Here is a 27,817-nt window from a genome sequence, read left to right on the forward strand (position 1 = left end):
GATCACATCACTCCTGTCTTGGAGTCATTACACTGGCTCGCTGTCAGATTTTGTGTCAATTTTAAAATGTTCATGCTTACTTATAAGACTTTGCATGGTTTGGCTCCCCATTATCTCTCTGAGATTTTAGCTCCCTATACACCAGCACGTGATCTCTGCTCCTCGGAAGCTGGCCTTTTAAGTGTTCCGCTTACTCGTTTAAAATCTATGGGTGATTGGGCGTTTTCTTCAATTGCTCCAAAACTTTGGAATTCTTTGCCTGCTGAGATTAGGCAAGCAGAGACCCTTAGTGTTTTAAAATCTTCCCTTAAAGTTTATTTATTTTTTTTTTTTATGGTAGCCTTTACTTGATTATTTTGTAATTGTCAGATTTCTCTCTTTACTTGTTGAACTTTTAATTGCATGTTCTTATCTGGTATTTTACTTTTGTATCTCATTTTCTTTAATGCATTGTTTGTATAATTGTATGTTTTATTTAATCTTATTCTTGTGAAGCGCTTTGATATGCTACTTTTTAAAGGCACTGTAGAAAATAAAGTTTATTATTATTATTGTGTGATTATGTAAATGAACTTGTAAATCAGTTATATGAACCAGTTAACTGAAACGAAATGTCTGAAAGAACCAGTTTGCGGAAAAGAATCAGACTTTCCCATTTGCCTGTGGCTATAGATTACAGGTAATGATGTTGTAAATAATTATCAGTTTCTTGCACAGACCGATTGTTTCACTTCATAAGACCTCAATATATCATCAGGAGCCACTGTATTAATTTTGTCCTGCCTGTATTTGCTTTTTTTGACTCTTAAAGTGCTGGTAGCTGCTGATTTGCATTTTATGAATCACCAAGGACCATGGTTTCAGCTTAAAATCTTTTTTTACTGTTCTGCTGGTCAGAGGAAAACTGGCCCCCCGACTGAGCCTGGTTTCTCCCAAGTTTTTTTTTTTTTTCTTTTCTTTTTTAATTTCTGTCACAGATGGAGTTTTGGTTCCTTGCACTGTCACCTTTGGCTTGCTTAGTTGGGGACACAATTTGAAGAGAACTGAACTGAGCTGGACGATGACGTCACTGAATAAACCATGAACAGACTTTAACTGATAAACAGCTTTTTTTTTTCTTTTGGTGAACTATCCCTTTAATCTCCCAAAAATAACATATGCAAAGACTTCATTTTTAGTCTCGCCACTTGCAGTGTGAAGTGACTAATTGAATTTCCTTTAAAACTTGGAAAAAGAGTCCACCATCTGTACGGCTGTACAACAATTGGCTGCGAGCAGCGTCACTCAACCGACAAATCCTCTCAAGTCCTGAGTCCTGACTTCCTCCTCTGCTCTTTGCGATGCAGCAGCGTCCCGTCTCCACAATCCCTCCCACGCACCCTCCTGCCCTTGACTCTTACGGATCGTAGGAGGAGGGAGAGGAGAAGCCGTATTCTGTTCCTATTTTGAGGTTGCAGCGACCGATATCTCTGCTTCTGACTGTGTGTTTACCGCGCCATCCCTCCGGACTGTTTCTCCATGCCCGTGCCGCAGCTGAGATGGGAGACGTAAGTGCACCAGCGTTTGTCTGGCACGTGAACGGCAGGTCTCTCTGGCGGGCCATCCCAAGCACGGGATGCTGAACGGGAGCCGTGAGGGTTTGTTTGAACTGGGCAGGAAGCTCCAGCAGGAGGGAGACTCCCAAGCTGCTCTGCACTGCTTTTTGAGCTGCTTGCTGGGACTCACACATGTGCAGAGCTTCCACTCGCTTCCCAACTGCCTGCATCAGGTGAGCCCTGCAGGATGGAGCGCTGTAATGATGCATTATGGGATAGAACCTATTCTAATGGGCTTTACATTTAAGAAAGGGTCATTTACATGCAAATTAAATCGGTAGATTTGAACAGAATGTACTAGTAATGCATTTGTTTGCATGAAGTTTGCATGCAAAACCCATTCTCTTGGTTGTGCATGTAGATTTTTAATGATTTGATGGCACACCAACCTAAAACTAGCCATCAGTCAGTGCATATTTTACACTGGCAAATGCATTCTGAAACATTTATGCTCTACACTGACAGTATGAGCCGACATTGCAAACACAGACTCCTATGCAAAGAGTGTGTGTTCACTTTTGGTTGACGTGATTGAGATGGTCTTAAGCAAGCTTGTGTTTATCGTTGTGTTTCAAGCTACTACAATAACCATTTGGTTTCCATCATGTGTTTACATGAAACATCAGTACAGTTTATCTCATGTCCGCTGCTAATACATGTTTCTTTCTCTTGTGTGTTCACTTCTCTTGTCTAATCATGGACTCGATTCGATGACAGTCCATCAGATAAAAACCCTCAGCCCTGTTTACTCGTCCTGGGTTACCCTGTTAAACTGTCAGAAATTCATAAGGGTCCCAGGCAGTGTCCAGAATATAAACAGTGGCTCTTGCACTAGAGTACTGGAATGTGTGGTATGACATTGGCCAGACGGAGTTGCTGCTGACCTTACAAAAAAAAAAACATATTTAGAATTTGCTAATATTTATCACTAGCATTAACTGTAACATTCCATCTGAGAAAGTTATAAGAAATAGAATGTTACTTTTCGAGTGAATCTGCGTGAGCAACCACTGTTAAAAACATGTTTACTGTAGGTCATATGCAGCCTAAATAAATAAAGAAAAATAAAACTATGTTGTGCTTAAAGAAAATATATTTTTCAATTATTTTAATTTTAGGAACTTTTTTTTTTTTGCATTGTGACAATTTTCATGTCATTTAAGCACATTCTACATTTCTACATTATTGTATTGCTAAAAAATGCATTACTGTATTGCTAAAAAATGCATAATTGATCAACTATATACAGTATATATATATATATATATATATATATATAAAACTTAAAAAGAAAAAATAAAACAGGATTTTTTTAAAGTTATCATGAACATAATAACCATCATAGAATAATGAGTAAATAAATTGCAGAAAAATACTGTCAAGATGTGAAAAATCTTCTTCCATTCTTATGGTCTTTTAAAAAAGCTTAATTTACTTAAAGGTGACATATCATGAAAATCTGACTTTTCCAGGTATTAAGTGCTATAATCAGGTCCCCGTTGATTCATTTAATTTAATTTTTTGTTTTGTTTTGTTTTGTTTTGTGGTTAATCATTATCTCCATGACATTTTTATGAGATTCTGTCTTTTATTTTGTGAAGCACTTGAGGTTTGCATTTTTCAGACAACATTCTCTCTTTTTTTTCCCCTCCATACAGATTGCTGAACTCTACATTGATGACAAGAATTGTATCCTTTTCAGTAAAGCATCAGCTCTCACTCCAAATTGTGTAATGAACTAAATAATAAATCCTTTTTATCTGCACAAATATGCATGTAGGGAAACTTCAGTGTGACATTTCATATTGTTTGTGCAAAGAAGTTGTGTACTTGTGTTATCGCAGGGCCTTTTCAGCTGAAGCTTCTTGAGTGTGGTCTTTTTCCTAAGAGGATTTGCGGGCACTTATCGTATGTCAGCTGAAAGAGCATCACAGCTAATTAACCTGCATAGAGCCAGCATGAGCCCCGCTGTCATTATTCATCTATGGACTGTCGTTGTCGTTAACAGCAGGCTAGTGTTACGTGACATATATTCCCTCTTAAACCCATGGCCTCTCAATTACTAAAGCATAGAGTTGAAATGGGTTCAAGACCAGCAGTTTCAGCTCAGACGGGTCATTTACGTGACCTAAGTCATTAACCAAGATCATTCATGACCTATTTTCCAATTAAAATCCAATTACATGTGAATTGGTTTCAACATATTTGCGCTGTCTGGCCCTAGAAGAGGAGAATCATCAGGGCTGGACTGGTGCTAAAATGCAGCCCATCTGGCCCATACAGTCCCCCATAAATGTTTTGCTGGGGTTAGGGCAATTGGAATAATTTATTTATTAATAAATAACGGACGAAAACAAATTATATTTTTGAATACTCAAAATGCATTTAACAATATTAAAGCAGCACTATGTAACTTTTTCTGTGTTCAAAATTTGCAAAATGTATATAATGAGCGAGTACATCATGAATTCATCTTCCAAACCGCGTTTTTGTCTTATTCCGAATCACTACGGTACACTTATATTGTGTACTTGTGTTATCGCAGGGCCTTTTCAGCTGAAGCTTCTTGAGTGTGGTCTTTTTCCTAAGAGGATTTGCGGGCACTTATCGTATGTCAGCTGAAAGAGCATCACAGCTAATTAACCTGCATAGAGCCAGCATGAGCCCCGCTGTCATTATTCATCTATGGACTGTCGTTGTCGTTAACAGCAGGCTAGTGTTACGTGACATATATTCCCTCTTAAACCCATGGCCTCTCAATTACTAAAGCATAGAGTTGAAATGGGTTCAAGACCAGCAGTTTCAGCTCAGACGGGTCATTTACGTGACCTAAGTCATTAACCAAGATCATTCATGACCTATTTTCCAATTAAAATCCAATTACATGTGAATTGGTTTCAACATATTTGCGCTGATCTTAACCAGTATGCTAGTAAATAGTGGTGGGACTTGGTGATCTCTGTGTAATTACATAAAAATGTAGATTTTATCTTTTAATTGAATAAGCTGTTTAATTACATGCAAAACATTACTCTGTTTTATCAGTGCACAACAAGGGACATTGAAATAGGTGATTTGGGGAGCTGGGGATAAATTAAAGATGTGGAATCAAAGGTTAGCAGGTATTTTATCTGAAATATTCTGCCCTTCTCTTATCCTATAAGAGAATATGCGCCAGTGCTCATGCATAGCCTATATATCAGTATACTTACTTGCAATGCTAATTATTTTTACAAACAACTTTAAGTCCGGTCCACATTGCATCTTAGTTTGGCTGAATCAACAAAATATGTTCACAGGAAAAGAGCATTTGATTGATTTTTATTTTTTTTTATTTTTCAATAAAAGCTGATTGAATGCATTGATTGTGGTTATGATGGAGTAATTGCTGCTTAAAAATTCAGCTTTATTATAAATTACATTTTTAAAATGCATTACGTTGAAAACATTTTGTAGTAATATTTCACAATATTATTGTATTTACTGTATTTTTTATCAAATAAATGCAGCCTTGGTGAGCAGGAGATCGGGTTAGCCTACAACAATTAATTTGTTGGCTATTTTTCAAATGGGAATACAACGAATTCATGACAATGTTTACATTCAAGCTACCCGTTAAATTTATAGTGAAAATTACTATAAAAGCGTCTAGAATGCAATAAAGTAATTTTAAAGCTGTTTTTAAAGCATTTGCTGCATGGATAAAAAATATAAATAATTAACATATCATAATTGCATTGCAGTAAATCCTTTAAATTTTAAGGTATTCAGAACAGAGCAACATAAAAATCAGAAAAAGCAGCTATACAATTATAGGACAAAGTTTTACATATAGGCTATGCCATTATAATTTGTGTTTTATTTTTTAATTGTACGGAATTATAAAATAAAACTTCGATTATATCGCAAGCTCTTAATTATTGAATTCATATTTTTCTGCAATTAAAGTTTATTAGAACTATTAAATTGTCCTTTGTAGTTGCCCTAATGAAAAGCTAATTCTTGAATCCAGAGTTAACTAGTATTAGTAAACCTTTATAAAATTGACTTATTGCCGTTATTTGAACCAATATTTAATAGGCTATAAGTATCCTATTACAATTTTTGTGACATTAATAATAAATATCATTAACCGTATTTCTACAGTGTCAGTAAATGCATGTTAACTAGGTGTGGTGCTGTGGATTAAATTGCTTATTTACAGTTTTGTACAGTTTACCTCTACACTTCAGTTTACATGGTCTGGTTTCCGCTAACTTCACCACAGAGACTTTACTGTTCAAATATAGCCTAAGTGTCGTGTGTGGAATTCAAATGGGCAAGCGCTGCTTATTATCACTTCAATAGAGCGGCGAAAGCGTCGAGCTGCAGTCGTTGTCAGCACTGTGCCGGCGGTAGAAACCGGTCATCACTTGGCTTTTAGTGTTTGTTTCCCATGCGCTACAGTAAAGCTGAGGCGCTTAAAAGATACCCACAACTCTAGTGTAAACAAGTAGCCTACAAAAAATGTTTTATCGCTCATATCTTTTGGAATGAAATAGCGCAGACACTAATATGTGGGGGCGTGGTGGGATTTCGGCAATCGGCAAACCGGGAAAAGCTCCTGTGCTCCCGAAAGTGAACACTCGATGCTGATTGGCTAATTTTTGTGACCAACGGAGGCACGAGAGCTCAGGTCTCCCCCGGCCTCCCCCTCCCCTTCTCTATCATTAGCGGTTGCCATTACATCAGCAGATTCGGCACATTCGCGATAGAAAAGCGGCGCTTTCACATTATTTTATTACAACTGTGAAATTACAAACAAAAAATACACATTCTGAGACATGAACTGAAATTAATTGTGAATTTTATTAACATTAAATCGTCCTCCTCCCATTTTCACCTCAAAATTATGGGGAAGCTGTGCCTCCCCTGCCTCCCCCGACGAGCCGCCACTGTTAAAAACATATTATTTATATTTTATGACACCAGGCTGTCATATCTGTTCAGTTACATGTATGAAGTCAGATGGATTGAGTCCTTTGCTTAAGAAGAACTACTCATTTTCTGACTGGAAGTATATACAATGGCTGTGATCATACTGTGATTGACACTTCTGAGCCGGCAAGATCAACGAGAAATACAAATATAGAAATTTCTTCCACAGTCATGCTGAGAAATATACATGCCAAGCAGAAGGACACAGCTATATTTATTTGTTGATAAAGTGCTGCATCCATATTTCCTCTAAAGCACCAGAGCTGGTATAGTGATTATTAATGCACATATCTGCTTTGCCATTGCAGTGCATTAAGAAAAAAATTCTGAGCAGTCTGTATTCCTAAAGCTAGCATCTACAACTTATTTTTAGTTGCTGCTCTTTAAAATTGCTGTGCTGCATATCTGGGATTTGAAGCTGCATAATTGACAAATATAAACTTAGAGTTGGCACGGGGAATGCCAAAAAAATATTTTGTACACTTCAGCCAAAATTAAATCTGTGTCATTGTGTTAGATAATAAAATATTAAAAGTGGAATTACTTCATATATTCACTAAAAATCACCTTGGGACCAGCTGGTTGGAAGTACATAACTGCAAAAAATAGCTCAGAGAGGGTATTTAATGTATAAGTATAATGTATTTCATATATAAAACTCAATTTAATCTAAATATACAATTCTTACCACAGGGTTATTGAAGTTAATCTAGAACTTATACCATAAAATATATGTTGCTAATAAATAAATGATTAAAATAAAATATAATGAAATAGAGTATAAAAACTTTACCTTATTTTGTTTCAGCTAGTTGCCAAGGCAACATTTATGATTTATATTTATTTATATTTATTAACTTGATGTACTTAAAATAACTAAATATAAAATAAAAATTAATAAAACTATGTAGACATATTTGAGGGGAAAAGCTAATAAAAAGAAAAGGTAACACAAAAAATTACTAAAGCTAAAGTAAAATGAAAATGAAAATGGAAAAATAAATATATAAAAAATAACAACTATAATAGTGTCTCAATGACTGTCACTGACTGAATATATACTGTATATTAAGCAGTATTTCTAAAATATGAAAAATTAGGACACAGGCTTTTAATCGGATGGAGCGGAATGCTAACTGAACAGCAAAAATGATTATAAAATCAATGCAGAATACATTAGTTCCTGGTCTCTCCTCCACAGCTAATTCAGGGGTTAGCATCACATGAACCACAAATAGATTTATCGCTTTCAAACTGATCCCCATGCTGTTAGTCAGCAAATTCAGATGTTCCTCAGCCAGCTGGGATCTAAAAATATGCTCGGGACACCTGGGAATATGCTGCTCGTTCGTGGAAAAGATCATTTTAATAGGGGCATCATTCTGTAACTTAGCACTGCTTACAATGAGATGCACAGCAGATCAAACATCGCAAGCTACTAAAAAAAGAAAATAAAAAAGAAACACAATCACACTCTATATAACATACTGTATAAACACATGAAAGAGATAGTTCACCCCAAAATACAAATATCACGTTTTTTCATATTGTATTGAAGTTAGGTATGCTATTCATCTTGCACAGTTTGTGGCACTGGCATAAATGATACCTGAAGTGTGCTTCTACTTTTATAAGTGATTTACTGTTTTTTAAATGGGTGAAATCTCACAGAGCCATGATTAGGGACCTTAATATAAGCAATCACAAAAACAAACAAACATAGAAACTAAACAGGAAATCGCTAAAAACCACTCTGAAACCCCAAGCAACCGCATGTATATATACAAGTTTGGGGTCAGTAAGATTTTTAAATGTTTTTGAAAGAAGTCTCTTTTGCTCACCAAGGCTAAAAAATAATAATAGTAAAAACAGTAATATTCTGAAATATTATGACTTAAAATAACTGTTTTCTATTTTGATATATTTTAAATTGTAATTTATTTCTGTGATGGCAATGCTGAATTTTCAGCATCATTACTCCAGTCTTCAGTGTCACATGATCCTTCAGAAATCATTCTAATATGCTGATTTTCTGCTCAAGAATGATTAAATATGTTGAAAACGTGTGCTGTTTGTTGTTGTGCATACTTAATATTTGTGGAAATCGTGATAAATGTTTTCAGGATTTTTTTGAAAAATTCAGAAGGGCAGCATTTACTTAAAATAAAAACCTTTTGTAACATTATGTATTTCTTTTTTTAAAAATGACCCTCTAATACTAGCGTTCTCTATTCTTTTTCTATTCTTTCGACTTGTTTTCTTTTTATTTATTATAAAAAATGACCCTCTAATACTAGCGTTCTCTATTCTTTTTCTATTCTATCTACTTGTTTTCTTTTTATTTATTATAAAAATGACCTTCTAATACTAGCGTTCTCTACTCTTTTTCTATTCTTTCGACTTGTTTTCTTTTTATTTATTATATAAAAAAACTTGCTACGTTTACTGTGTTAGACTAAGCGAGACTTGTTGCAGCCCTTACATAATATTGCTCTTTTGTTGGTTTTATTTGCTTCTATTGTCCTCATTTGTAAGTCGCTTTGGATAAAAGCGTCTGCTAAATGACTAAATGTAATGTAACGTAAATGTCTTTACTGTTGCTTTTAATACATTTAATGTGTCCTTTCTGAATAAAAGTATGCATTTCTTGACTACTTGAAGATTTGTATTTGCGGGAACTATGCAAGTTCCCGCACATACAAATGACAAATCCTGCCATTATCTGGGTCATTCATGGCTATTTTAAGAACTTTTTTCTTGCTGGTCAGGTTTTCGTAATGACACTTGTTAAGAGCAAATATTATGTTCTTACACTGAGATTGTAATGGCATGCCTTTGAAAACACTGAACAAACTCTTTAGTCACTATTTATAGAACGGCCACAAGCTTTGTGTCTTTCTATAGAACTAAAAAAAGAAGGTGACAAACACCAACCAATCAAAATATCACACAGGCCTTGAGCTAGAATAGTGATTGTCTGGCCCGGATTAAGAACACATAGGGCCCTGGGGCTATAGCTGTCACGAATCCGGTCCGTGGCCTTCCGGCCGATTGCCACTAGAGGTTATTCTCCCATTACATTGACTCTCACACCACACAGACTGTTACACATCACCCTGGACTGCATTTCCCATCAATCATTGCACTGATTACACGCACACAGCTGAATGCACTGATCACACACACACACACACACACACACAGCTGAATCCAATCAGACATGCTACATAAGCCATGGACTTCCTCTCTCTCACTGCCGAGTATTGTTCTGCATTTTTCACTCCCCAAGTGTTAGCTGCCTTACTGAGCCATTCCGTGTTTTCTGTTTTAGTCTCGTGTATTGTTTTGCGTGTATCCCTATGAAAAGCGCTAATTCTTGAATCCAGAGTTAACTAGTATTAGTAAACCTTTATAAAATTGACTTATTGCCGTTATTTGAACCAATATTTAATAGGCTATAAGTATCCTATTACAATTTTTGTGACATTAATAATAAATATCATTAACCGTATTTCTACAGTGTCAGTAAATGCATGTTAAATAGCCTAGGTGTGGTGCTGTGGATTAAATTGCTTATTTACAGTTTTGTACAGTTTACCTCTACACTTCAGTTTACATGGTCTGGTTTCCGCTAACTTCACCACAGAGACTTTACTGTTCAAATATAAGTGTCGTGTGTGGAATTTAAATAGGCAAGCGCTGCTTATTATCACTTCAATAGAGCGGCGAAAGTGTCGAGTACCTTGATTATCCCTCTTGCCTTGCCATCTATATACCTGTTTGCCATTGTCTGACCTATGCCTGTTTTTGACCACGTCTCAGTTAATAAAGCCTTGCAGATGGATCCGCACGCTTCCTGTGTTCCGTCCGTTACAATAGCAAACCCAAGGGCCCCCCTTCATAGTAGCCTACCTTGGTGCCACAACGTTTTCTACAACAGGAATAATTTGTTTTATTTTATTTTATTTTTTTAATCTCCAACACACAGAGATACAATGTGCACACTAAATGTTCCAGGCAACACATTAAAAGAATAAATACAATAACACCAGATATATGAAGTCAAAGCAAACAGGTTTCCAGAAGCAGCAACAACTTTTGAGCATATACAGCTCCCTTAAGGAGTTTAGTTTATATAGTTTTATTATTAGGGGCAAGCGCTGCTTATTATCACTTCAATAGAGCGGCGAAAGCGTCGAGCTGCAGTCGTTGTCAGCACTGTGCCGGCGGTAGAAACCGGTCATCACTTGGCTTTTAGTGTTTGTTTCCCATGCGCTACAGTAAAGCTGAGGCGCTTAAAAGATACCCACAACTCTAGTGTAAACAAGTAGCCTACAAAAAATGTTTTATCGCTCATATCTTTTGGAATGAAATAGCGCAGACACTAATATGTGGGGGCGTGGTGGGATTTCGGCAATCGGCAAACCGGGAAAAGCTCCTGTGCTCCCGATGGCCAATCAATTCTAGGTCTAATTTTCCTTTCCTCCACAGCCAATCACCTCGGGCCCCCTCAATCCGCGGGCCCTGGGGCTTCAGCCCCGCCTAGCCCTTATGTTAATCCGGCCCTGGTGATTTTATGTTTGACTGTTTTTCTGTTTATATGATACATTAATGGTTCAGTGAACACCAGTTTTAAATTGTCTTGTGATGCTAGCAGCTGAACAAATCAGGATTTCACTGAGTTTGAGTAACTGGGCGATGTGTGCGATCATAACAAGAAACTATTCCTGGTGACAAGCATGTCTAATCCTTCACCCGTATAAAATCAGATGGGAAAGCTCTGCAGTTCATTCAGGCAGAGAAGATGTTCTACGAAGTGGCATTGATCGAGCTCACCTCGCTGCAGGCCAGCACAGGCAGGTCCACTTTTTATGGATTTACTTAAATGCTTCTTTTATGGCGCTGTTGAGTGGACATGTGACTCTTTGGTCAGCATGTATCATAATATATTAGACATTTTCATCATAGCTATGTACAATAATGTATTTAGGCAATATCACACAAACACGGCATTCAGAACAGCAGCTTGATTCAGAGAGTGTGTTTTATACATCTACTTTAGACAGTGGTTCAACAGACAAGTTAATAGTGAGTAACTTACATTTCAAACACAATAATTTTGCCTATTACTTTGTGTATTTTTGCTTTGTCAGTGAAAAAGTTCCAAACAAATCCAAAGCTAAATCAACCTATAAACAGTAGTCTGTGTTTATGAACAAATCGGTTCAGTGAATGATTCATAAAGATATTAGGTACGTTCCAATCGAAGTACCCTGTGAAGTAGTCTTTATAGGGTATTCTGCCATATTAAGCTAAATTCCAATTAGAAGGGAATGTAAATGTTCAGTTCAAAGAGCAACGCAAATGGCATAAAATGGCTCTGTTATTATTATTGACTTAAATTTGTCAGGTATGTTTTTACATGGTTGTTTGTTTACAAGATGTGGCATTTACAATGTAGAAATCATGTTTAAGAATTACAAGGTGCATCTAATATAACCAAATTACATCAGTTTTCATATTTCCCTTGTTTCCTGAATGAATCTGTACTTGCAGTAAATGATTCAATCACTTAAAGAGCTGCATCTTAAATCACATACTTCCCTACTATATAGCAAGCAAAAAAACATTATGTAAAATGAGTATGTGCAAATTGACAGTATTCATAAAACAGTAAGTGAAAAGTTCCTGGACAACCTACTGCTTCCGGCGAGATTCTGAAGTTCACATCCAGTGGACACTTTACTATCCCATGAGTCCACGGGAGAGAATTTGTGAATGACAGTGAAGCAATGCAACTGACGCTTGTAACTTGGTGAATGTAGTACATCCGGATTAAATTACACACAATCATACTATATATATAATATACTTTTTTTAAAAGTTACAAAGTAATTACTTATTCAATAGAAGTACCTACTCAGAGAGCATGTGATTTAAGACGCAGCCAGTGTCTCTTTCACTAAGCATGCATATGCACAAATTTGTGCATGAAATCTGCGTATTAATCTTTCGCCAATAACTTTCAGACTAAAATTTATTCTAAATGAACGAACAAATGTAGGAATAACTGGAACCAAAACTTGCACAAAAATCACATACTCTGGGTGGCCTTATAATCGTCTTAAGATGCAATAGATATTTAATCTTAAATAAATTTCATCATATACAGTGAAAGCATAAGGAAAGCTGCATTATCAGATACATGTTTGTACAGCTGGCTAATGAGAGGTCTGTATAAAGTGTTTGAAATGGTTTTGAGGACAACACATTTGGCAGTTTGATGCGAGTGATGAAATTGATAAAAAAAAATTTTGCAGAAAGCCCTGATATTGAGACGGTTTGGGCATGTTGTATATAAATTATAGTATAAATTATACTAATTATAGTGTAAATTATACTAACATCAGGCTCATCTGGAATGCTCCAAATTCATTATCATTAGAACAAGGCTAAGAACAAATTCATGTACTTGTGCATGTGTGGTTAATTATGCGGAAATTTTAATTAGTATATGTATGCAAGTTATCCTGTGAATACAAATACTAAATAATCCACAAAATTATTAGTGAATGAGACCCAGTCACTTTCAGGCATAGCAATGTAGCCAGCATACTTTCAATAAAATTAATTAAATAAGAATCTCTGTCCATTCCAAACCTTAGTTCCTTGGCCAAAGTGACAAATCCCTGTGGCAAACTTCCTGCAAACATTAGCACAAATTAACCACAAGTTTGCAGCAAATAAATAGCAAGGCGTCAAGCCTACTACCACAAAACACTGAAAACTGACCCAACAAACCTGTCCCCAAGGTCCTGTCGGAGAGCAGTAATATATTTAACAGAGGTCCATCTTTATTTGCCCTGAGATGCACCGGTATTTATGGACGAAGGAGACCCATCGATCTCCTCCCATGGTGGATGTCTGCCATTCCTCTGGCTGTCTGCAGGCTGCTGAGACAGCATAGATCTCTAGCATGGGCAGAGATGCAGGAGCCTAGGGAGATATATGACCACGCTATACATTACCTCATTAAAGAGCTGTTGAGTACCCTGGAAACGCTGCCTGATTCAGCGTTTTGGGCGAATGCTGCTTTGATTTCCTCCCTCTGGCCCAAACCTTGTTCAGTTCCCATCATGCATCATACACGGGATAAACTGAGAATTTCTTTGTATATATAGTGATATGGTGTCTGCTGCATTCAACAGATTTATCGATCCTGTTTAATAAAGTTGGGTTTGAATACATAAGTGCGGTTCTTAGAGGCCGTTCACACAGAAACGTGTTTTTGCACTAATTTGCCATTGTTTTTCTATGTAAACATGCACTAGTTTCTATGTAAACATGCACATGCTCACATCTTTCGACTTTTGCAGTATGACGTGACGTCAAAAGTATACTGCTGTTCTTATGCGTGCACTAGGGAATGCGTACAGTGCATGCAACGCAACTTTCATCATCAGCATAATGCACGCATACTGTGTTAAAGACAAAATTTGTATCATGCTCACCATACGCATTCCTTATTGTAAACATAAAAACGAAGTATACTTCATCATTATTTTACTGTGTAGTTCTAATTAGATTCAGAATATTGCTCTCTACCAGTTCATGGGATAAGTAAGGATTGTTCCAGGTTCCAGTTAAAATTACAGTGAAATATTGGACATTACAATGGAAGTCTAAACAGTAAAGAAAAGACAGAGAGTTTCATAATGCTCAGTCTCTTTCTGGCATTGTTCTGCATATTGTGCAAAATTGATACCAGTTTACATGACAGGAGTTGGACACTTTTGTAACTTTTAGAAAGGTTTCTTGCTGGTTTTGTTACGCTTGTCTCATGTTAAAATGCATCATTTCATTAATAAAGTATTAGTTCACCCCAAAAAAGAATAATTTACTTGCCCTCATGTCATTCCAAACCTGTGTGACTTTCTTTTTTACATGGAACACAAAAGGAGACAAAGATATGACTCAGAAGAACCATTTATTTACGCATAAGACATCACTATTTCTGGTACTCACATGAATGTGCAAGGGAGAACTATAGCGGATGTCGCGATTTCAGTGACAATGTAAGGCAAAATTTCAGCCTCTTCCTCACACAAAATGATAGTTTGACTTCAGAAGATTTGGAATTTGCTTTTCTTTTTGTAACTTTAGAGAATTTTGACATTTGAAGAGTGGCCAGTATATTTTTTCAAAATGTCACCTTTTGTGTTCATTTCAGGAAAGAAAGGTGTGAAAGTTTGGGACAACATGAAGATGAAAAAAATGAGAAAGGAATTACTCTTTATTAAGCTGGATTTCAGAAACAGTAGGGGTTCAGGTCTTCATTGGTAGCCAGGCAGATGATTTTATTGCTTTGTAATTTTCTTGAAATTGTCTTCTTTGAATGGTCCAAGCTGGTTGTTCCAGCTGGTCTTCTTAATCTTCTGTTTTTCATGCGTCTCATTTCCTTGTGAGAGCATTTGAATCTGTGGGTGTGATCGGCCGTCTCTCCTCTCACCCCCTCCCTCCCTTCCTCTCTTGTCTTTTTCACTCCTGTCACAGTCTTGTTGTCTCTGTACGTGTGAGTCTCTGTGAGTGCTGTGAGGTTTCTGACAGACTTTGTGTGAATCAGGGTCTCAGGAAGACGGAACATTGGGAACGTCAGGATGTCTGTCTCAAGAGGAGTTATCAGAACAGGCTTCACAGGCCCAGGATCTTGAGAGACTGGCTCAGCTCTGCGTCATGAGCAAAAGGTAGGAGACTGAACTGACTGTGAAAATGATACTGCATATATACAGCATGCAGACTAATTCTGACAAAATTGGCATGCAAAATATAGCAAGTAAGAGTAATTTCCGTGATAGAGGGCATTTAATGGGCACTAATAGTCTAGATACAAAATTTAGGAAGATGCATTCAGCTGGTCTTACACAATTTGGCGGAGAAATACAATTTGGCAGAGTCATATTATTTGTGCTGACTGTCCACACTTGTACATCTTGTTTATGTCTCATTCAAGAAATATTTGACTGTTGCTGTAGTAACTTTTCATTTAACATAAATACGAAAAAAATAAAATATCTGTACTTTTGGAGAGTGAATTGTTTCATATGGTAACATCCAACGTTACTGGCTTTATTAAAGTGTAATGTTTTAATTATTTTATAAAAAGTTTATTTATAAGCATAATTTCTAACTGATTTGTCCTTTAAAATACTTTTTTTTAAATACAATTATAATATAAATAATATAAATATAATACTTTTTAAATGTAATATAACTTATTTGAATTTATTTGAATTATTGAATATTATACAGTATATTGAATTATTTGAATGTTATGTTGTGTGGGTGTATATATTTTATTTGTATATTTGATATGATATACATTATATATAAATATATACAGTTTGACAACATAACATTCAAATAACATTCCATTATTTCAGTTATAAGCAGATTCTATTTTTAAATACAAATATTATAATATAAATAATATAAATATAATACTTTTTAAATGTAATATAACTTATTTGAATTTATTTGAATTATTGAATATTATACAGTATATTGAATTATTTGAATGTTTTGTTGTGTGGGTGTATATATTTTATTTGTATATTTGATATGATATACATTATATATAAATATATACAGTTTGACAACATAACATTCAAATAACATTCCATTATTTCAGTTATAAGCAGATTCTACCTGATTTGACTTAAAAAATACTTTTTTAAATAGAGAGAGAGAGAGAGAGAGAGAGAGAGAGAGTGAGAGAGAGAGGAAGGTGACTTGTGTTATGTGAGTTTCACGGTTTCAAATGTTACTGGGTCACTCTGAGTTGAGGTGTCCGCTTTCCTCCGGGGGCTTAACATGATGAGGCGCTCTTTTGTAAGGCCTCTACCACATACATTTGAGGACATTTATGACCCACAGTTGGCACTGGTTGGGGACTTAAAGCATTTAACCTGATTGTCTCAGGGAAGGAGACAGCTTGCTGGTGCCACAGGAGAGAGGATGACATTAAACTTGAATGAGAACGAGATTGTTTTATTGCTTCCCAAATAAGATAGTGTTTCACAGGACAATGAATTGTGGAGGTATCCACACCATTTGTATGTAATCCCTTAAACTCTTTGGGTCAAGTAACTGTTGAAACCTGAGCAGGGTAGATCTTCAAGATCTGTTGGTCAACTAGGACAGCAGTCATGGTTGAAGTTGTATTTCAGCTTAAAAACACCCAAACAACTAAGCAAGATCACACAATCTCATTATGTCTCCAATTATGAAGAAATATCATCTCAAGAGTCATTTTTTGACCTGTTAGTTGGACCACATGACTTTGTTAGTAAGAAATCATATTGATATTTTGGGGGGCATAAAGCTAAAACGTGTCCTGAAAAACAGTCCTGATCAACTGTTCTGATATCATAATGAAAAAATAAATGATTTATTAAATAAATAATTTACAGAATGAAATTCTTGATCAGAAAACCTTATGAAGTATTTTGGCATAATATTATTATCATTATTTCTTAGAATAATGAAAAAAGAAAGAAATAATAAGTAATATGGGGCTACCAAAAATCATGGGGTCCAACTAACATGCAGAAACATAAATAAATAAATACATACAACAGGAAATTATACCAAAGATATGACGACTGTTGACCCTCATTACTTATATCAAGGTCAGTAAGTCTCTAAAAATTATCTTACAATTTTAAGACAAGACACGGATAGTTCAGGTTATAAAATGTCATGTGGTTTGACTCCCCAAATATGTAATGATAATTATGAATTAATAATTCATGATATATATATATATATATATATATATATATATATATGATAAAATATTGATTAAGATGTGTATGTAATCAATGTTATTACTTTTTACTTGGTACTTTTTTTATTTATTGAAAAAGTAAAGTACATTTCTAAGGCCTTTGAAAAAAAACTAGAATTCTATTTATCGTGGACAGTGAACACTCATATCATTGACTCTTAAATCAATATTTCATGTCCATTGATTTATTTCCCCCTAATAACCCAAAATGTGGTTGTATTTATTTTTAAGGTAACAAATACATTTACTTCATTAGGTCTGATAATTATGACACAAAATGTAGCGCAAGCCCTATGGAGTGAATAGGAAGTGGTTCGGCCTCTTGAATCTTTCAGTGTCGGGGCAGGAAGTGCTCTTGTAGCTGAGAGCTTTGCCATGTTGTGTCCGATCAAATGTCCCCTGAGGACAATCCAAAACAGTGCAAACCAACACCTAGTCATTATTAATTAACGTAGGACCATAATAACCACGCTGACATATGTATTGGCTTTAAAAACATGCTGTACATTCAAGAGAGAAGAATGGAAGAGTATAAAAACATGACATTCAGAACTTTAAGAATATGAGAAGGAATCAATATTGAATTCCTGACCTATATCCAAAAAAAAAAAAAAATAGGAATTTAAAGTGCAAGACAAGTCATTTTATCAAACAATAGTGCTGCAATCAGGACCATGTAGTGCTAAATGATCACATGAGGAAAAACTTCCATCCGAAATCCTTAGGACATTTCTCAATGTACACCCTGAGGACAAACTGTCGCCCATCCAAATAGCACCGTTCTTCACACACATGCCAGGAGTTCCAGCCAAAAAGAAGAGCGTGCCATATCTCTGGCACATTTCCACTAGCTCCAGTAGGAATCACAGCACACGTGTGCCCGGATTTGTTGTGACGGGTGCTGTAATGGATCCGCATGCTTCGGCGAGCCTGACTGTGCTGTGGCTTTCTGGATCTGTGCTTAAATAAAGCAAAGGTGCAGGCCAGTGGGCTCAAATGGAGCTTTATGCCTATGTGCTCTAATTTATTATTTTTTTTTTTTTACAACAGCTTCCCGATACTATTTGTAGTTGTGGTAAAAATAGAGTTAGCAGAACAGAATCTATATGGATAAAATATGGTATTGACTGTGAGTCACAGAGGATTTATATAAAGGATGCACATTGTTTGCACTTCATTGGTGCCGGTGTAGTTCATCATGCATGTCTTTGTTATTTAAATCTGTCTGTGTTAGTTTTATACATAGCCTAGGGCTTCTGTAACAGATGTTCATATGTACTGAACCCTATGAGTCATGTGTTTACCATGTGATGACTTACAGGAGGAGGGGAATATTCACTCCTCATGCTATTTATACAGTAAATGTATACTGTATGTGAATCTTCTGGATGCGTAACCTTGTGGAAAAGGATTTATAAATAGTTCTATTTTGAAATGCGGTTAAAGTGTACTGCCAAATCTATTGACAAGCATTTGTGGTAAACTAAAATATACTTTAATGTCATTTCTATTGAAACTTGTATGTCATGTATTTAAATATATTTGTAGTTACACGTTTGTAATGATAAAGTTGAAATTTAGTACATAAAAAATATATTGCATTTAAAGGGGTCATATGATGCTGCTAAAAAGAACATTATTTTGTGTATTTGGTGTAATGAAATGTGTTTATGCGGTTTAAAGTTAAAAAAACACATTATTTTCCACATACTGTACATTATTGTTTCTCCTCTATGCCCCGCCTTCTGAAACGCGTCGATTTTTACAAAGCTCATCGGTCTGAAAAAGCAAGGTGTGCTGTGATTGGCCAAAAATAAAATGATAGATGCTAAAATTAAATAAAATAAAGCAAGTACATGTGCTTTAATATGTTAGTCAACACAAGAAAATTGTACAACAAAAAATGTTTTGTGTACTTCAAAGTAAAATTTAACAGAGTGCACTTTTTTAAAATGTACACTCTCTTTATACTCTATTTTATGTGGCCTTTTATTTATATTAATATTATAATATATGCACGTACAGTTTTTTTGAATATACTTTTAATATTTTTTCAGTACACTACAAGTGCATGTTCAAAAAAAAGTTGCATGTTTTCTCAGTCACTTTGGTGCATTTCTCAGATCAGAAATGAAATTCTCAAAACTACTTGTTCAACCTCCACATCATCTAGTCACTTGTGCACATCATTAAAGCAGTTAATTCTTTTGAACAAGTTGCGATTGCTTTGGTACCTTCATGCAATTGATTATGTACATCTGTCTGCGGTTTCCTACATTATCAGTTGCTGTTGTCATGTTGCTCAAAATGTATTATATAGTTCTCTGTGCAATAATCTTACCCCTCAAAACATCCAGTCATTAGTTCATCGTCTAAGTCATTGAATGCAAAATGATTGATCCAGTTGTCATAAACTGTCAAGCATATTTTCTACACATTTCTATTAGTCTTATTGTAAATTTGCCATGAATTGTGCGGGTAAATCTTGACTTTCACTAATGAAGAGAATGTGGATCAACCAATGATAAACTAGATCTCTGAAATTCCTCGTACAGTGCTGCATGCAAAAGCAAAGTTCTACCTAAGGGGTGTTTCCTGTGTTTGCCTGTCTACATTTATATTTCTGCCTTCGTGCCCATATTTCGTTTTCTTTTCTATATTACAATGATGTTGTAAGGTTTTTTTTTTGTTTTTTTTTGTCAGACCACTATAGTAAAAGTGTAAGTGTGAATCCAGTCTCTTTCAATCAATATCCCACATACAGTAATTTGTAAATTTGTACTTTTGAAATGGATATATGGCATACATAAGAAGTGCAGCCTTCTGCGTTTCAATATAGTATCTGTCCTCCAAACAGTTGGCACAGTTTACATCAGGTGATACTAACAGAGTGCACTGTTATATTGACAACATGACTAAGCATTTTGACTATCTTCTTTGTGAACTATGACCCAAGGACTTTTCATTCTGATGGCACTGATATGTTCATTGACATAAATACTTACTTTTGAGAGATGAACTAAAGATTTTGAGTAAGTTACAGGCTTTTGCAGGTAATCCATTGTGTGGTGCTGTTTGTACGAATTGTTTTTAGAAATGCATATACTTCTTTGCAAATATTAAGGATGATTCGAGAAATGCAGCAAAGCGACTGAGAAAAACTGTAATATGCAACATTTACCAAGTTTTAAAGTATGAACAAGAGCATGCTGTATACTGTACACAATGCAACATATGCATCCTGGCCTTCCATTTCCATGATGAAGTGATATTTTTTACACAAAATTGGATTAAAATATAAAATAATCATTTTTAATTAGGTTTTTAAACTCTTTGTAAGCTTTTTATCATTTGTTTATAGGAAATGCTGTCAAACTGATTAATCGTGATTGGTAATTAAATAAAAAAGGAAGAAAGTAATATGGGGCAACCAAAAAGTCATGGGGTCCAACTAACATGCAGAAACATAAATAAATAAATACATACATACATTCATACATACATACATGCAACAGGAAATGATTCCAAAGATATGACAACTGTTGACCCTCATTACTTGTATCAAGGTCAGTAAGTCTCTAAAAATATTATTAAAATATGAAAAAATTATCTGTATATATATGTATATATACATTTACATTTAGTCATTTAGCAGATGCTTTTATCCAAAGCGACTTATATATATATATATATATATATATAAGAAATACTTTGAAAAAGTGGGATTATAATCAAATATAATCAAATTAAAAAACAATGATTTAGATGTGTATGTCAAGAGAGTAGTTATATAAGGTTTTATAGCAAGTGAGAGATCCAGTGAATGTCAAGTGTTTGCCTGACAGTCTCTCTCTCTCTCTCTCTCTCACTCACACTTCCTTTTATAAATACTGACCTGCTGTAATAGTTTTGACAAGCAAATAAACTTGATATCAAGGCGATAGTTATATCTTAACATGCTTATACAGACTGAACAGACTCATACTCACGTACAGTAAGTATTATGGGCTTTGCTTTGATCTCCACTTATATATTCAGATGGACTGTTATCGCTGTTGCTCACAGAACACATATCAATATTAATGATCTGTCTACTATATTATGTTGAAATATGTGATATTATACTGGACCCTCTTTGCAAATACACTCTTATTCTCTCACTCTTTATGACTGCAGTAAGAGAAAAAGGTCAACCAAGTCCTGAAGGCGTAATCAATGATATAGATTTGCTGATTGATGATAGACAACATGTGCATGAATCTCTCTCCCGCATGCAGTAAACAGACAGACATGTGCTCAGTAATGTTCAGACTACATGCTTCCAGTGTTTTTTACGCACTATGTACACTGCACACTGTGTATGCATGAAACACTCTGAAAGGAATATTGTATCCCACAATGCAATGCATTTGACCTCTCTTTTCTGGTGTGATAAAGGAACTAGAAATAATATCAGTTGTAGTTTTATTTTTTTTAATATTTTTTTTTTCTTGAATTTGATGTCAAGAACAATTTTACACATGCAAAATAACAATTTTGGACAATAATTTCTAATGTTTGTGTCACTCTCAATTGCTTTCAGACCCCACCTTGCTTTAGAATACAGTGGCAAGGTACGTACATTGTGTTTTAGTTTATATGCAATATGACAGAAGGCTTTTAAAGAGGAAAAGTCTGAAGAAATGTCAAAGTAATTGTAATTTCTCTCATTTATTCCCATTAGGCCACTAAAATCCACCAGAGGGCTTTTGGTAACGATCACCCCATCACAGCCCGGAGTCTGGAGCTGCTGGCCACTGTCTATGCTGAGATCGGCAAAACAGAATATACAAGTAACTATGGAAAATGTCTTCAGTATCAAATCGGCACTAAAACATGATTTTGAAAACATTACATCAATTACAGAAGGCTAATTGTCCTTATAAAAATGTACCTCAAGCATAGTTTCTGACAAAATCCTTCATATTTACTACAAGAATCGTTAATGCTGTAAAACCATTATGATTTTACAGCATTAACAATTCTTTTCTAAATGCTTTAAAGAATGCTGAAAATGTACTCACCCTCAGGCCATCCAAGATACAGATGAGTTTGTTTCTTCATCGGAACAGTTGTGGAGAAATTTATCGTTACATCATTTGCTCACCAATGGATCCTCTACAGTGAATGGGTGCCATCAGAATGAGAGCCCAAGTAATCCACACGACTGCAGTCTGTCAATTAATGTCTTGTAAAGCAAAAATCTGCATGTTTATAAGAAACAAATACATCAAGACTTTTTAACTTCAAACTGTCTTTACAAGACATTAATTGATGGACTGGAGTGATGTGGATTACTTGTGGATTATTGTGATGATTTTTATCAGCTGTTTGGTCTCCCATTCTGACGGCACCCATTCACTGCAGAGGATCCATTGGTGAGCAAGTGACAATGCAAAATTTCTTCAAATCTGTTCTGATGAAAAAATAAAACGAATCTACATTTTGAATGGTAAATTTTCAGCAAATGCTATATGTTATTGCTTTAAAACATTAGATTTCTGTAATTTAGTTTGATTTATTTATAATTTATTATTTTTCTTATGACAGTAGTGGCTGGCTATTTACAGAACCATGTTACCACAGTCATTTGCTATATGGTAAATCTGTATAAAGCTTATTTAAGTACATCTGATTTGCAATTTACTGTACATTCTAGGCCCATACAACCCAACAGCCTTTCATATCCTTAGTAAAGTGTTCTGATTGTCATAGCAGTAGCTTGGAAGCAGCTTCTAGTGAAAGCCCATTTGAGAATGTTACTCATATAGAGCCATTTACTCCTTCCACTTAGTGAGGAAGCAAGGAAATTGTGTTACATCTAAGTCTAATGTACATAGTTCTGTACAATAAAAAAAACTGCAGAGCTAAATCGCCTGAATGAGTAAACATTTATTCCAAGCATGCACTTTCTGTCTGCAGCTGATGGCGTTTTAGATCTCAGGCAGAAAAGCCATGTCGTGTCTTTGACAGTTTGAGGCCAGGGCATTTTTGTAAGCAGAAATGCTTTGCTAGTTTTCTGGAGGGACAGGACGTTCTGCGTCTTCCCTATTGCCGTTTTCCTGGACGATGAAAAATGTATTGTATAGGGCAGCAATGTGTCATGAATGTCAAACTCAGCTGCAGAGTCAGCTTTCTGAGAGAAAATGCTTTCGCCACAACATGTCACCTGCGTGCCACTGTGTCATAGTTTCAATGCTAAATTATTCTCTGCTAAACTAGTTTCATCATGCAAACTGTTCCGACCAGAAATAAATATGCGTATTGCCTTTTGCTGATGTGATGTCAAATATGTTGTTCTGCAGTTTGTGAAGTGCTTTTTATGTTACAGATTCATTGGGAGAGTGTGTGTCGACTCTTTCCAAAAGGTTCTCAGCCACCGAGTCATTCAGCGATGCTTTGAGTAGCATCTCTCATAGCCATAAAGACAGACACTCTGAGCTGCGACACAGAAAAGAGCCATACATACAACAGGAAACTCCTAAAACGAAGGTAATACTGCAGCCAATGACACTTGACACTGACACCATGATAAAGAAAAAGAAAAATATAATTTTTTAGAAATGTACTCTTTGCATTCATGTTGGTTTAATATGGTTTTCAACAGCTTTGATATTGGCAAGAAAATATTAAATTCAGTGAAGATGTCATGTGGTGTAACCATCAAGTAAAAAACTATAACATATACACCTGTGTAGTGTGTACACATTCATTCATTTCAAAAACATTTTACAGTATATCTTTCAAAGTAAAAAGTACTTTTGAAAATATAATGAATTAATGTAAGTTTTTTAGGAGTTGCACCAAATGACATTTTACGACCTGAGGTAACCTTACCTTGTCATAAAATAGATCAAATTGTTTAATATTATCAGATTCTTCTTTTTTTTTTTCTTCATTACAAAATAATGACATTTGTATCGTCCTGACATTTTTGACTGTGTATTCAAGTCATGGTATTTACATATTTACAGTATGAAATACATTTTTTATGTATTTTTGAATAAATTAATACATTTGTCACATTATTGACCCACAACCCACGTGTTTTTGGGCCAACATCCTTGTGTAAATCACATTATTTTTTCACTCTTCTTTTTGCTGTTAAAATGTCATGACATTTTATTGCAAACAATCTTGTCACATGAAATGAGTGTTAATGTCAAAAGGTCTTAGCAATCAGGAGGTAAAGTTATAGGAATCTACTGCCACAGTCAAATGACTTTATATCGCCTCTATCAAACATTCTGGAAGTCAATAGTTTTGTCTTTTCTGATTTCAGGTCATAAATGAAAAACTGCCCACCTCTATTCTGAAAAGGTCCAATGTGAGCAATGTGGAGTCAGACTCATCGCGCAGGCGAAAAAGCGAGAGGCGGGTTCGCTTCAGAGAGCCGGAGATCACTGTTCATGGTGAGAGAGTTCAAACAAACCTGCTCTAGCAGTCCATAAAATCTCCAGAGACTCTTTGAACCGTTCTTTAAAGTGGTTCTCTGCATTATTAAGAGCTGGCACTTGAAAATAGTAAAGTAAATGAAACATGTTGAAGTGGGTTGCAAAAGATTGTTCTCATTGAGGTCTGTGGTTAATGAATCAACTGAAAAGAAAAAAAAAGGATGCACAAACATACCCAAGTGATTTACTTTCCAGATTAATTATACATGCAAATTAGTTAGTGTGCAATCTGTGCCAACAACACTGTTATTGTTAATGAAACGAGGAATTTAATTTAAGGAATTAAGGAAGATAGTAATTCAGGGCACCAGTGTAGTTTGTTTAGATGCACAGTTTGTCTTTCTCTCGAGCTTATTGCAAAACCCAGTATGAATGAAGGTCAGGTGCTCCCGTGTCTCCAAAGATTTAAGTGCGGTCACATTAGTGAAATTTCACAAGCAAAGGTCCTTTGTCAGTCGTCAATGTTGTAGTGATGTATGAACCAAGCAGCATTCTGTTTTTCAATGTGGCAAATCGGTGCGACCAATTTGAATAGGTGTGACCAATTTGCGTCAGGGAAATCTTTTGCCCTCATGCGAAATTCCAGATTGTGTGGATTGCTATTGAAATGCCTGGATTTTGTGGAGCGGTAAATGTGCCTGCACCTTTAGTTGTATGAATGGTTATTGGTTTTACAAAGATTTTGCCTAAATTAAACCTAAACCATTGTTACCTTTTATGTTGGCTTTCCAGACATTCCGTACTATGAATATTTCGGAGGTAAGTAGATAAGAAATATGTTGGACAGTGTGGTGGATCTCTAAAATGCATGAAAAGATGCATGATTTTCTTGCATGAAATCTGGGACTCAGAACAGCCTGAGCATTTATAAGTAGCCCTTTGCTGTGGTTTTATAAGTTTACATGAATGGAGCTACAATTAGTTTGCCTTTGGCTATTTGAAATATTTCACTGAGGTATATCATGCATGTACAACCAAAAGAAAATTACCTTTTTATTTTTTGGTTAAAAGTGCAGTTAGCAGTTTTAGCACTTGTGGAATTCCCCTAGACTTATCCAGTAAATAATGCTGCCTTCGTCTGATATTGGAAATTTCATTCTTCCCACTTCTGTAAGTCCGTAATTATCAGTTTGTGAGTTTACGGCATCTTTTTAAAGCCAAAATGTATGAAAAATATTTTGTCAATATTCATTTGAATAAAACGTAGTGTCCCATTCTTAGAAAACCATATAAACGATACATTCATCTAGATTGTCAGCTAACAGTTACGGAATTTTGGTCTAATAAAGGTTGTTTTTGCTGTCTAAAATACAGATAATGTGCATCAAATTATTATTTTTTATACGTAATGTCAGTGTTATCTAAAGCAATGTTAGCAAAATAGCCTCTCACGAGACAAGCTAACAGCTAACTAGCATGCTCGCAGTTTGCTTTTTTTCTGTACAGTGTATGGGATGGCCTGTAAATGTGCAAATTGATTGAAATGATAAAGTAATAAAAACATTAGAAGAAAAATGCTTAGAGCACATTTAAAGAATTACTACGGAGCCCTGCACATGACATGTAGGAAAAATATATATATATTGTGGTCACAAATTAAGAATTTGTTCCCTCGTTTTAGTAAACTGTGGCCATGTTGTACTAATTTTTCCCCTCCATTTAGGGTACGTTTACACAACAACGATGTACTAAAAATGGATAAGTACACTTTGAAACCCATTTTCAAAAGTTTGCTTTTCAGGCCCTCAAAACACTGTTGTCGTGTAAATGAATGGCCAAAACGCATAAGTTTTCTGTTTTTAGTTGAAAATGGTGTTGTATAAACTCCTCCTTAGTAAATCATGGCAACGTTGTACTAATTAATTCCCTTGTTTTAATAAATCAAAATGAGGGTAAGAAGTAGTACACCGTGGCCACAATCACAAATACTATAGAACTAATTAATAAGTTGCGAGAACTCATTTTTAATTTGTGGCCATGATTTAACTAAAACGATAGTTAACGATAAACGATAAAATGAAGAAACAAATTAATAAAACAAACTCATTCTTAAAGGTGATGTATGTAAGTTTTTGACTCTACCAAAGCATAAAAATACCATAATATGCTTGCAGATATTTAAGAAACATGCTAAGTTAACATATTTCTTTATCTGAAAAACAATGCTATAGTCAGTTATCCTCCTTTGAAAATGTGCGTTCCAGGCCGGAATGTCGGTCTCTGTTTTGGTTTGTGAAACCCGCCCACTGCCAGTTTACCCAATTGTATTTCGGCACCCCGGGTTGCCAGTTGGCGGAAAACACAGCATATTTCATTTCATTCATCGTCAAGTGCGCTCGTTCCTGTGCCATATGTGTTTGTCTGCAGGTCATGTGGCTCTGTTTTAAAGGGGTGCTATTATGCTTTTTCACTTTTTCAACTTTAGTTCACAGCCAACAAGTTTTGTATTTCAACCCAAATCTTTTTGGACTTTGTGTTCCAGTCTACGACACCCCCCAGAGCCGTTTGCACCTGGCCCTGCTCACCTGCCTGTTCCTGCTTCTGTCTGCGCTGGGTCTAGCACTGTACTGCACGGACCGCCGAAGACCCCAGCGCACCTGCGAAGAGCTGCAGACGGCACTGGCTGTGTACCTGCTTCAGTTCAAACAGATCGTTTGGGCCTGCTGGATCTGGCTGACCATGCAATGACCATAACTGACCACAGGGGGCAGCAATGGGCAGGAAAAAAAAACACATAAAAGGTCAGGATGTTTTTTGAAGGACTGTGGAGGAAAAAAAGATAAAGGTCCTCTTGTTTTTTTTTTTATTGCTTTTCTTTCACTGTTATAATCAGACTGGCCACCAGTCGAAGCCTCTGAGGATGTTCAACATCCACCTCTTTTACTTTGTGGCTGATTGAAGGCCAT

At 35.6% G+C, this 27,817-nt stretch overlaps 1 protein-coding gene across 1 annotated transcript; it reads left to right on the plus strand.

Annotated features, from left to right (window-relative positions):
- Positions 1–1,302: 1,302 nt before the first annotated feature.
- Positions 1,303–27,757, plus strand: LOC107732868 (uncharacterized). Its single transcript, XM_016544287.1, has 9 exons — positions 1,303–1,768; positions 3,254–3,284; positions 11,342–11,428; positions 15,196–15,316; positions 22,001–22,031; positions 22,142–22,250; positions 23,789–23,949; positions 24,740–24,869; positions 27,394–27,757. Exons 1-9 carry the CDS (start codon positions 1,616–1,618, stop codon positions 27,597–27,599), a joined length of 1,029 nt encoding a protein of 342 aa, XP_016399773.1. The 5' UTR covers positions 1,303–1,615; the 3' UTR covers positions 27,600–27,757.
- Positions 27,758–27,817: the final 60 nt, after the last annotated feature.

The sequence above is a fragment of the Sinocyclocheilus rhinocerous genome, unplaced genomic scaffold (genome assembly GCF_001515625.1).
Source record: "Sinocyclocheilus rhinocerous isolate Xijiao unplaced genomic scaffold, SAMN03320098_v1.1 scaffold1635, whole genome shotgun sequence".
Lineage (NCBI taxonomy): Eukaryota > Metazoa > Chordata > Actinopteri > Cypriniformes > Cyprinidae > Sinocyclocheilus > Sinocyclocheilus rhinocerous.